This window comes from Cucurbita pepo, chromosome LG03 (genome assembly GCF_002806865.2).
Source record: "Cucurbita pepo subsp. pepo cultivar mu-cu-16 chromosome LG03, ASM280686v2, whole genome shotgun sequence".
NCBI lineage: Eukaryota > Viridiplantae > Streptophyta > Magnoliopsida > Cucurbitales > Cucurbitaceae > Cucurbita > Cucurbita pepo.
This window is the reverse complement of record NC_036640.1, coordinates 11,816,559-11,828,528: the sequence shown is the minus strand read 5'-3', so window position 1 is coordinate 11,828,528 and position 11,970 is coordinate 11,816,559. Positions and strand designations below refer to the sequence as shown.

At 37.5% G+C, this 11,970-nt stretch overlaps 2 protein-coding genes and 1 non-coding gene across 3 annotated transcripts; all 3 read right to left on the bottom strand.

Annotated features, from left to right (window-relative positions):
• Positions 1–1,958: 1,958 nt before the first annotated feature.
• On the bottom strand, positions 1,959–2,029 carry TRNAG-GCC. The gene has a single exon. It is a non-coding gene; the product is annotated as a tRNA-Gly (tRNA).
• A 551-nt stretch (positions 2,030–2,580) lies between these two features.
• LOC111790143 (ethylene receptor 2-like) lies at positions 2,581–6,311 on the bottom strand. The gene is made up of 3 exons (XM_023670974.1): positions 5,619–6,311; positions 3,430–5,332; positions 2,581–3,301 (listed from the first exon to the last, which is right to left on the bottom strand). Exons 2-3 carry the CDS (start codon positions 5,194–5,196, stop codon positions 2,759–2,761), a joined length of 2,310 nt encoding a protein of 769 aa, XP_023526742.1. The 5' UTR covers positions 5,197–5,332; positions 5,619–6,311; the 3' UTR covers positions 2,581–2,758.
• Positions 6,312–9,855: 3,544 nt separating this feature from the next.
• On the bottom strand, positions 9,856–10,771 carry LOC111790148 (transcriptional regulator SUPERMAN-like). The gene has a single exon (XM_023670978.1). The coding sequence runs from the start codon at positions 10,570–10,572 to the stop codon at positions 10,042–10,044; it is 531 nt and encodes a 176-aa protein (XP_023526746.1). The 5' UTR covers positions 10,573–10,771; the 3' UTR covers positions 9,856–10,041.
• Positions 10,772–11,970: the final 1,199 nt, after the last annotated feature.

Genomic DNA, 11,970 nt, shown 5'->3' with positions numbered 1-11,970 from the left:
TTTTTTTTGTGATTGGGATTGATAAATAAACAAGATAAATGGGTTGTCTTTTCAGTTGTGGTGTGTTTTTTCTTCGCTATTTTTATGTTATGGCTAATACATAATTTGATTTGAGATTTGTAAAGCATTACAAGTTGTATTTAATTCTAGCTATTAATTTCTACATGCATTATAATTACAATGTTGTTGTTACTTTTCATTTGCATTCTTAGCCATGTTCATACAACTATACTTTGGATGTAATGAAGTTGAGTATTGATTGAGGGTGTAATAGTAAATGAGTTGAATGGAGTCCAAGTCTAAATGAGATTGATACTGAGAATATGATGATTAAAAAAAAAACTTAATTGATTGATAGGAAGGTTTGAATTCTCACCTAACATATATTTGAATATTTAAATTGGAAGAGAAACGCTAATTAAATACCAATAAACGACCCAACACAAGCTGACAAATGAGAAATGACAAAATGAAGCAAACAATTCGAACGAAATTAAAGTAGCATTGTATCACCGAACTACTTTTCGTCTATTTCTATTCGCATCCAATGAATTAACTAAAGATGATACAGAAATTAAGATGATATATAGAAACACAAGCTGAAAGATGATAGATTAGGGGTAGCGTCGGTCAACCAATAGGAAGATGGTGAGAAGATGGTGAGTTTGATTAGGGTATGGTGTTAAAATGTGATTACAATATTATATTAGCAAATAGGGTTTAGCATATATTATCATCCTGGATGACCTCAATATCTCACCAAACCATTTGATTAAGGTTGATTGTTGTACCCAAATATATATATATATATATATATATGGATATTAATAGATATGGTTTTCCCTAGCCACTTGTTTGAGCATTGACTGTGTTGAAGATATGCATTAATTTGTGGGGAAGAAGGGATTTGAAACATCCAAAAAGCAATCCCAATTATGGTCAAAAGGAGATTGGATAGAGATGAAGAAACAGACATAAAAACTTGATTTCATTTACTTTAATTTGTACACTAAGTTTCATTTCATAAACACTTGCCCCCCACCCCTTTTTGCAACCCTAATCTAAAATTATTGTATAATGAAAGCCGAATGTAGCCCATTAAACCAAAACAAAACTAATTGGTATGGTTAGTGGGACACCCTTTGTTTCGCCTTTTCCTTTCAAATCCATCAACCTTGCTCATTACTACCTTCTCTCCCTCTTTATTTATTTTATTGGCTTAGTTGACAAATACATATGATTCTATATTGATTAGAGACGGAAGAAAATTAGAATTTTTAGTTAATGGAAGAATATTATCGCATTATCGTCTTGAGTTAGATGAATATGTACTATTATGATAATAAACATAAAACGAATCAAAGTAGATTGCTTCAATTTGAATCGTGTTCTCTATTATTTAGGAATATAATATTGAAATTGAAACCACTAGTAATATGAATTTTCAGGTGTCGTGAAATTTTTTGAATGTATGTGTCGTTAATTCTATCGATTATGTTGATTATGAGGCATGTTAAAGGGAGTTGAGGAAGAAATTTGGAGGAAAATAATAGAGAAATGAAGGGTGTAGAAATGGGAGGGAATAGAATGGAAGGGATATTGATGTGACAAAATGATGCTTTAGAAAATTGCATAGCTTTTTTTCCATTAAAGTTACAAAAGAAAAGTAATATTTCCTATTTTGCAAAAATCCAATGCCCAATCCTTGCGAGGCCCACTCCCTCTGTTTCCCCTTTCCACAAACGACAAAACATATTCTCTCCTCCCACGTGTGCCCCTGACCCTGTCCCCACTATGTTTTTTTTTTTTTAATTTTTCTCCCACGTGCGAGAGTTGTTGCTGCTTCTGTCTGTGTCTCTGAATGTCTGTCCTTCACCTTTCTCAACTCAGCCTTCTTTCCAAACCAATTCCCTTTCTCTTTTACCCCTAAACCCTAAACAACTAAAAACAAAAATCAATGCACCAGCCGGGAATCGAACCCGGGTCTGTACCGTGGCAGGGTACTATTCTACCACTAGACCACTGGTGCTTGTTGCTAGCTCAATCATTTAATAAATAAAAAAAAATATTTTAAGGATGCAATAATTGAGTAAAAGTCGATCGTGATGGATTAGAAAATATCAAATTGAATTCCACGTTTTTTAAAAAAAATAAAAAATTGTCGTGTTCTTTATATGCATCATCCATTTTACCTACTCATTATTTATTTATTTATTTATTTTAAAAATAATAATAAGAACGTTTTTCTTTCCCATTGTTTTGGTTGATTTCATTGACGCAACATAAAGAATTATTATTAATTACTTAAATATTTTAAGATGTGAATTGCATATATAGAGTGAATGATTCTAATAAACTTTAGTTTCCATTGGCCTATTGGGTATCTAAGAAAGAAAAGAAAATAATAATATAATAATAATAATGTGGGCTGCCAATGCAGTTTGTGGGCCTATGTCGTAAAAGCCCGCTTAGATAAAGGATGGATTGGAAGGTAGTAGATCCAGCCCATATGGTTACTTCTGAAAGGGCTTGAAGCCCAATAATGTGTGAATAGAATCCAGGACATAAAAAACTGAGAGCAAAGGAGAAGGGTATATGAGATTCAGAAGAAAATTCGGTTCCATTCATCCAATTTGTTCCATTTCTTTGCAACCTAACCAAAACAGAGTGGCCCCAACAACAACTATTCTATACCATTTTCACTCTCTCCCTCTATCAACATAATAATAATACTAAAACATTTCGTCTTCCTCCCTCCTCACACAACCTTGTTTGCTTGCACCAATGCCCGACGTATCTCATGGGCGATTCCTTCCAACTGAACTGGTTTTCGAATCACGCCGTTCATCCCGATCTGCACGCATCTCTCCCAGTCTTCACCCGCGCTTGCTGTTAATGCAATGATCACTGGCCTCTGATTCTGGCTTCTAAACTTTCTGATCCTCGTTGCAACTTCAAAACCATCTAATTCTGACATATGAAGATCCAACAGCACCACTTGGATTGATGAACCCCCCGGTGCCATCACTGTTAGACATTCATATCCAGAACAAACAGCGATCACGTTGCACCCCAACTTCTCCAGCATTTTTCGTGTTACAGCTCTGTTCATATCGTCACCATCTGCTAAAATAACTTGCAATCCTCTGAAGATGGAGTTGGAGTGTGGATGCTCAAACGACTCGCCAGTCTCGGGCATGGCCACTGCTATGGAGGGCCGGAGTTGAAAACGAAGAACCAGTGCCATGCTTCGTGTAAATCCTTGAGGATTAGGGATTACCCATATATTCCCTTGCATCAACTGCCAGTAATAAATCCCCATCAACAAAATTTACAGTTTAGCAGAAGAAATCCAAAGCTTCAAAGTGCAACATCTGTAGTTTCAATGAAGTTCAAAAGAGAAGGACAAGGATTATACCGAGAACTCACCTTAACAAGCTTCTTGCAGATGGTAAAGCTCAAGCGTTCCTCGGCTCCGTCACTGGCGTATCTCCCATCACCGGAGACCACATTCGGTATAGAGCCCTTCGATTGAGAATTATTCTTGTTTATCCCAACCTCAAATCTGATAAACACATCCCCATCAGAAGAGCTCTGTCTCCAGTTACCCCATCTTTGGTCATTCCTTCCCTGACTTCCACTCTCCGCCACAACCCGAAACAAAGCGTATCCTCCTCCTTGGTTGTTGATGTCATTTAACAATAGGCTACCAACCATATGCAAAAGCACCTGAAAAACCCTTCTTTCATCGCCCATGACATGATCGGGCAAAGACCTCTGAACTTCAAAGGAAAAACCAAAGCCCTTATATGCACACAAGCACTTGGCAAGACAAGCTGCCTCCTTTATCATTGAATGTAACCTAAAGGATCTCATATCCAACTCCAACGGAAATCTTGCACTATCCTTAATTGGGTCTTCCATAACATCATCTATCAATGTAGATACAACATTGCCAGTTCTCACCATTGCATCGAGTATAATTCTTTGGTCATCGTTCATACTCTCATTCTGCAACATCGAAAGCAAACCCATGATGGAATGCATAGGTCTCCTCATCCCATCACTCATTACCTTCTGGAACGAGTTTCTAGCTTGGCTTGCCATCAATGCATTCTCCTTGGCCTGCTGCAGTGCTCGATTCTGCTCCGCCAGTTTCTCTCTCATAAGCTGGGACTCCTCCAGAAGCGCGGCATGGGAGAGAGCTACGGCCACCTGGTCAGCAACCACCTTTATTATCTCAAGTTCCTGGTTACTCCAAGACCTAGGTTGACCACCAGGGAGAACTAAAACCAAAATTGCATAGTAAGTCGGAACTATCTCAGGAGTTCCTCCCTTAAAGTTGGAAACACGAAGCATCGGCATCCTAATCGCTGCTGCCGGTCCCCGTTCATCAGACTCACCGCAGTTAGCAACAACAAGTGCTGAATTAGGCCCAAGAATGTTAACGCCATCGCTGCCCTTGATTTTAATAACATCAGAATCACTTATTGGTATAGAGACGTTGTATCCATTTGAGAAGCTCCTATCTTTCAGCTCATGAGTCAAATTCATCACTGTCTTGTTCTCATTGGGCATCCAAACTGCACAGTAGTGCAAACCCAAAGTTTCAGACAACTCAAACATGGTCGTGTAAAGTATCGTATGTCGATCGAGCGATTTGCGGATCTCTTGGGTAAGCATCCGAACGTGTAAGCCAGCTTCTTTCTGCTTCAATATCATTCCAACTTCTCTTCCTAGATCCCTTGTCTTCTTCTTCAACATAAACTCTCTCACCTTCACCTTGAGAAGCAAAGGAATGAGTGTGATGAGGGTTATAGCAGTAGCACATGAAACCAGAGCGGTGAGGATTTTGAAGACAGTGAGAGCTAGCATTAACTGGAAGGAGTGGGGGCCATAAGTCCAGCCATTGAGCAAATGGGTCAATCCACATAGAACAATGAAGGCAATGAACTGAAATAGAACCCATTTGAAGGGTACATTGGAGCAACTAACGAAATAGAGAAGCTCAATAGGAATGGAGAAGTAGGCCACAGCAATCAAGAAATCGCTCACACGCTGACACTCCAAAATGCTCTCGATGCTCCATAAACTACCCTCATCATCACAATTACATCGCGAAAATCCGTTGTCGGCAGCAGAAACAGATGCCAGTAATAACAAAATCAGAAACCCAGATGGCAATGCCTTGAACATTGCATCCAAAGCCCAAAATTCTTCAATCCATTTAAGCCCAAAAATCGAGACACTCAAACCCCAACGACTTACCGATAACGGGGTCGCACTTGGCCTCAACTATAACAACAACACACGCATCTCCAATTCCCATTTCCTGGAAACAAAATACAAAAACCAGAGAACCCACATCAGCCAAGTGGAAGATTGTCAGTCCTCATTCAACCTAAGTATGAGTGTGCCCTTCTTCCTAGAAACAAAACCCCCCTATCCCCCACCCCGATTTAAACTTCCCCATCGACGTACCTCTAAGGTAAAGAGAAAATCAACAGCATTATCAAGAAATTAGAAACCACACCGACCAACCCTCCACCATCAGAGAAGTAGAAACGATAAGGATGCAAAATAGAAAAAAGAAGATGAAAAAAATATAAAATAAAAACCTGAAGAGGGAAAAGCAAGAAGTCGCCAATACATCAGATTCCATTCACATCCAGGTTCAGATCTTAGCATTCCAGCCCATGCAGAGAGGTCAGACGGTACGCAATCCCATCTCCCATCATCCATTAATCCAATCCATCCCAGCTTCCGTCCATTTAAACCCAACCCAGCAAACAGAAACCGAAATGAATGAATCAATGAATCCCAGAATATGTGTTGTTCCCCAGAGTAAGTGATTAAGCCAGGAGAGAAAGCAGAAATTTATGTTGAAGAGAAAAAAACAGGATTACAAGAGAAAAGCAAGCCAAGGCATGAGGAAGAAGCGATTGAAGAGAGAATTGAGAGATATGAAAAGAAAAAGGAAATCAGATCTTGTTTGAGAGATGAGTTGTAGAGCTTATAGTATAGGCAGGTAGAAGGAGAATGAGGAGTCGAAAAAAGAGGGGAAGAGAAATAGAAAAGAAGGCAAAGCCCTACACTCTTCTGTGTGTGATTCGCGAAGTGGGGAGTGATGGGGTTTCTCTCTCCCTGCCCTTGAAAATTCAAACACAGAGTAAAAAGGGTTTTGAAGAGAGAGAGAGAGAGAGAGGTGAAGAAGATGGGGAGAGAGAGAGGTAGAGAAGGAGAGGAAAACGCAGAGTGTTTGCGCCGTTGTTTCGGAAATGAGGAGAAGAAGGAAAAGGAAAAGAAAAAGGAAAAGGAAAAGGAAAGGAAGGAATTGAAGAAGGACAAGGAGAGAGGGGTGTGGGGCCCTGTGGGTGTTACATGAAGAGAACTTAGACGCCCTTCTGCTTCCTTATAAATCTCCCAATATATTTTTGTTTTTATATTTCTCTCTCTCTCTCTCTCTCTCTCTCCAAAACGCAACCTGCCCTTTTCTTTTTTCTTTTTTTCTTTTAAATAATTATTATTTTATACTTGCCACGTATGCTCCCCCCTTCTTCCCCAGGCTCCTTTTTGGCCCAATGCCTTTCCTCCCTTCATTTTTGGTTTCCATTGGCCCAACCTTATTCTTTCTTAATTCCCTTCTCTCTCAGCTCTATTCCCATCCCACTTCCTCAACTTCAACATTCAATTCATAACTCATTTATTATTTTTTAAATATTTATCCAAATTTTAACCTTATCATTATACAATTTGAGTTGGATTGTCACAAAATAGACACGTAATATTATTTAATTCTTCATTTTATTATTTATTTTTGGATACCTACATTTACCCCTATCAAAACTTAACAGGGGTAAAATATACATTATATTTAGATAATGCAAATAAATGAAAGGGAATTAAAATATTTATAAAATTATTTGTTTAGGATAAATTGAGTTAAAGATTTTAAAAAAAGGTTTTGGCGGTGAGAGATGAAGATGGAGATGGAGATCCAAATCACATTCTAAAAATGGAAGCGTCCAAATCTGTATGTCCCGCGTTTTTTTCTTCAAGTGGTACCCGATCCCGATCCCCTTCCCGCAATCCTTTTCCTTTCCATATAATTTTTTTTTAATTAAATCTAATAATATATTTCATAACCAATAAGGCTGGACATGGAATACAATTTCGTCCCCAACTCTATTTATCTAACAAGAAAAAAAGTAAAAATATCGATGAAATCAAACAGTGGGATTTAAAATGGATGGTTGTGTTGATGGAGGAACAAGAAACATCAAATTCATGCTCCACCATTTTGACAACTTATATATATATATATATATATATATATATAAAAAGACATAACATAATCATTGTTTATAAGATTAGCCATTGCCGTCCAATTACTTCTTTGACCATATTTCTTGAATGTGGAATTTAGATGTCTCCATATTGCGCATTTATCACAATTTAGATATTTTGGTGATATATTTATTATTGGATTACTTTAATCAAATTGAAGTGCCCAATTATATAAACTACTTGTAAATAAAAAAAAATAGATAGATAAGAAAGAGAGGAATACAAAAAAGAAAGATNGGTTGTGGGCTTTACAAAACGGTTGCGTTTTTAACATTATCTTTACTTAAAATGAGAAAAAGAAAAAGAAAAAGAAAAAGGATAAAATTAAATTTGAATAATGGGTTAGTCAAAGTTCCAAAATTCTCAACCATGCACCTTTCCAAATTCTCTTCACCTTTTAGTGCATTCAATGAACGGTTCATCGGCCGTTGGATAATTTTAACTTCCTACGTTATTGTTTTTTTTTTTTTTTTTTTTTTTTTTTTTTTTTTTTTTTTTTTTTTTNTAGTTTTATTATTAATTTAAAAAACGAGAGGGAGAGACATTGAATCAGCCATCACAACTCATTAAATGCCAATTTATTCCCACATTGATAATGATATATCCTTTCACACGTGTCATTATTTTATTATTTCTATTTTCCGCTTTTTCTTTTATTTAATGTTACGTTTAAATCAAACCCACACAAGTCCGTGGCCACAATTTTTCCCCCGAAACGCGTGTTGCCACTTTCTCTACACAAAAAAGAATTTATAATTAAATTAATTAAATTATCCAAAAAAAAAAAAAAGAATTAAAATTTCAAACACCACTTATTTCATGAATCAAACATTAGTTTTTTTTTTTTCTTCTTAATTTTCATATTAATTGAGCATCCTAACATGAGCCAAGTAGTGGAGTTTGTGTAACCTTCATTCAAAATTATAAAGTTTATGTTCGATATGCTCTAATCTAATCAGGTGAATTATGCTAAAATCGACCGAATTTGATAGGGAGGAGCGGGGGAATAAAGAAGAAAAAAAAAAAAGTAGTGGGGGGAGTCTGCAAAAATGCACATGCAAATGCAACATCCCAACATCCCATGTGTAGGAAGTAAGAGGGTCCATTAGTGAGGGTTTGGGGTGAGAGGGGAAGGTTTGAAGGGTCTTATAGTGAGCAATGATCTTCATCATGCCACATATCCCCGCACCCATTCCATCCTGCATTAGGGTTTAGGGTTTCTTTCATGATCAAATCTTCTACCAATTGGGCCTTTAGAAATTTGAAAGAACAATTACGAACTTTTCTGTTATAAAATTTGGGCATTAAGTATTATTACGTCATAAAAGGAAATTTGTTAAAAAAAAAAAAAAGAATTTAAAGAGAAAAAAAACAAGGGATCCACTATTCTTTGGGCCCCTAATTTGGTGGTATGTCAAACGTTGTGAGTCCGAGGTAGGAGACGGGCCGACTGATGTGCAACGGCAGAGGATGTTTGGGTCTTCGGGCTGAGGGCACTGTCGGACGCTTTCTTTTACAATGTCCTCTTCGTCGTCCTTGGATGTCCCAAACTCGACAATAGATATATATATATATTTTTTTTTTACTGAAATAAATTCTCATACACATTCAATTTTGTAAATGGTGGACCGATTTTGGGCATTTATGGGAAATTGACACTTCCCATTTCCGAAACCAGTAAATGCTGGGCCGATTTTGGGCCATCACGAGAACTAAAACCCCTTCATTGGTCCCGCTCCTCGCCCACATTCTTTTGAATCAATCTCCAACTTATCATCATCATCCATCATCATCCCTTCCTTCCTTCCTTGTACATTTCACACATTTTATTGATATCAGTTGTCACGAAGAATAAGTTCATATATTTACTATATATCTATTGAGAGGTTCGTAGATACTACTAAGCATTAATGTATTTTGACATTTATTTTGTTCATAATTCTTTTGATTCATCTCCCATTTTGATACATGAATCATTTTAATTTATGTATAACATTGATGCTTCTATGTCTATCTAAATGATTGTTTAGGATGGTTGAGATGCATGAAGTTTGGCTGAGTTTGTGTGTCATTTTTGTATTTGTTAAGTGATGATTGAGAGAGACTTTGTAGTAGTGTGAGAGTGTAAGATATACACTTTGTAAACAATTTGATTATTGAGATTGGTTGTGACTGTGGATATAGAGAAATTTTTCTCTTTGAACCAAGTAAATTTTTGTGCCTTTTTGTTTAATTTACGATTGTGGGTGTGTGAGTGTAATCGATCTTGCTTCCACTTTGGTTGCAACATTTACTACTCTAACATGGCTGCAAACTAATCACAAAGTCATTTAATTTAGAACTCATCTTCTAAATGCAAAAGTAAGTTTAATTTGATTAGAATTGCAATTGATTTAATTTGATATTTTTTGGAGCGGGAAATCTTGGTTAGGAGAGTTTCAATTAAGTAGTGTATGAAGAGTGGAAAAGAAGAGGTTTTAATTTAACAATACTGAAGATTGTGTTTTTAATAGCTAGCTCTGAGAAAGATGACAAAATTAGACAGAGCCGAGCTGGTAATACAAAACATTTCAAGTAAACAAATTCAAAACCATGTTCCCCTTATTATCACCATCGCTGTACAATAAAACTTGAAAAATAACGCACCCATCTGGATCTCCTCTTCTTCTTCGTCGTCGTCGTCGTCAGATTGGATCAGCGATATTCATGCCCGAGTCGAAGCTCCAAATCGACTTCTTCATTTTCCCAGACACCCCTGGTTTGATCAATTTGGAGGCTGAGATCGGCTCCGAGAAGCTCTTGATTGACGACGCCGGGCGATCTGATCTGGGGGTGAATAGGGAAGTTGGTGGCAGCGGTGTCAAAGTACATCCGGTAAGACGACGGCGGCTGCGGCGGCGGGGGGCAATAGGGGATGTTGGGTTGGGTGGAAAGGGGAGGGAATAATTGGTCGTTGGAATGAGGAGAAGAAGAAGAGGAATGAGTGAAATTGCGGTGTTTGGGTTTGGCACGGTCCTTGCGGTGGATGTTCATGTGGCCACCGAGGGCTTGAGCATTGGTGAAGCCACGCTTACAAAATGTGCACTCGTAGGGGCGTTTAGTGGGGTCATTATCGGCGTGGTGTTTGGGATGATGATGATGATGATGGTGATGTTGGTGTGGCGGCGGCGGGGGGTCATATTCGTCGCTGGAACTGTCGGAGGTCCCCTGTTTTCCAAAATCCATGCAAAATTATGTGGAGAAGAAAGAAGGGAATGGGTAAAAGGGGGAGTAGAAGGCGGAGTCTTTATACAGAGAGCAGAAAGTGGAAGGAGGTACAGAGACAAACACAAAACATCTGCGTTTTCCATTGTGGCATTTATGGATGTTTGTGAGAGAGGGTTATATGGGATTGAGTTTGCGGGAGAAGGGTTTGTTTTTTTAAATAGTTTAGTTTGGGAGCCGGCTGTAGAAGAAAGAGAAGGGGAGGGGGGAGAGTAAATTGGGGAAGAGATCATTCAAAATGGGAGGGAAATAAATGAGGGATAGGGAAAAATGTGAAGCCCGGGTGGAGAAGAGGGGAACGTGGGCCAATCTGTGGGCGATGCATCCTGGGGCTTTGAGCTCTGCTCGCACTCAGGGTCACGAGAGATGCCCTTTCTAAACAGCAATCAATCCTCTTCTCTCCTTCATCTTTTACATGTGATTATAATATACTCCCCATTAACCCCCCCATACCATACCATACCATACTCTATATGCTTCTTCCATCCATCTCTTACCTACAAATTTCACTACCAATTATTATTATAAATAGAGAATTAAATGGATGATTACTGCATATAATATAATAATATATGAGGAAATTTAGAGGTGATTGAAGGGAGGATGGGGGCCCACAGAGAGGAGCAGTTTAAAAGAGAATGAGTTGATTGTAACTTACCTATTATTTTAATTATGGAAAATCTCCACCTTACCATATGTCTTCTTGCGTCGCACTTTATTATTTTTATTATTTCTTTTTTATTTTCCAATATATTTTAAAACTTTTTAAAATATATTTTTCCTCCCATGTTAGACGGCCGTTTGAACTGCCAAATATATTTACAAATTTATTTTATTTCAGCTATATATATATATATATATGGAATAAACTTACTAGTAACTGAGTATATATATAATTTCTCAAATTATAAATAATAAATAAATTTGTAATAGACGTGAATGCTGAGAGAGAGAGAGGGAGTGGGCTTGTTTGAAACAAAGATACGGCCCACTGGACCATAAAATATATGGCCCAAAATAGACAATTCATTGGGCCTAATTGAAATGGATTTCATACTTACCAATGAACCGGTGGGTACAACCGTTTCACGCCAGGTACTAGAAAAGCCCATAAATATATATTTATTAAATATAAGGTAGTTTTGAAACATTTATAAAAGTGACAAAGAAATTGATTTATATTTTAAACGAATGGGACGGAGTTTGAAATATATTTGTGGTAAGACATAAAATTGAGTGAGTGAGTAAGTGAATGAAGGATATTTGGAGAAGAGGGGGGGCTAAAAGGCATGGATGGTGATATATGTATGCCTTTATGCCATGTCCTCCTAATACCCACTTTCACCAAAAATACACATT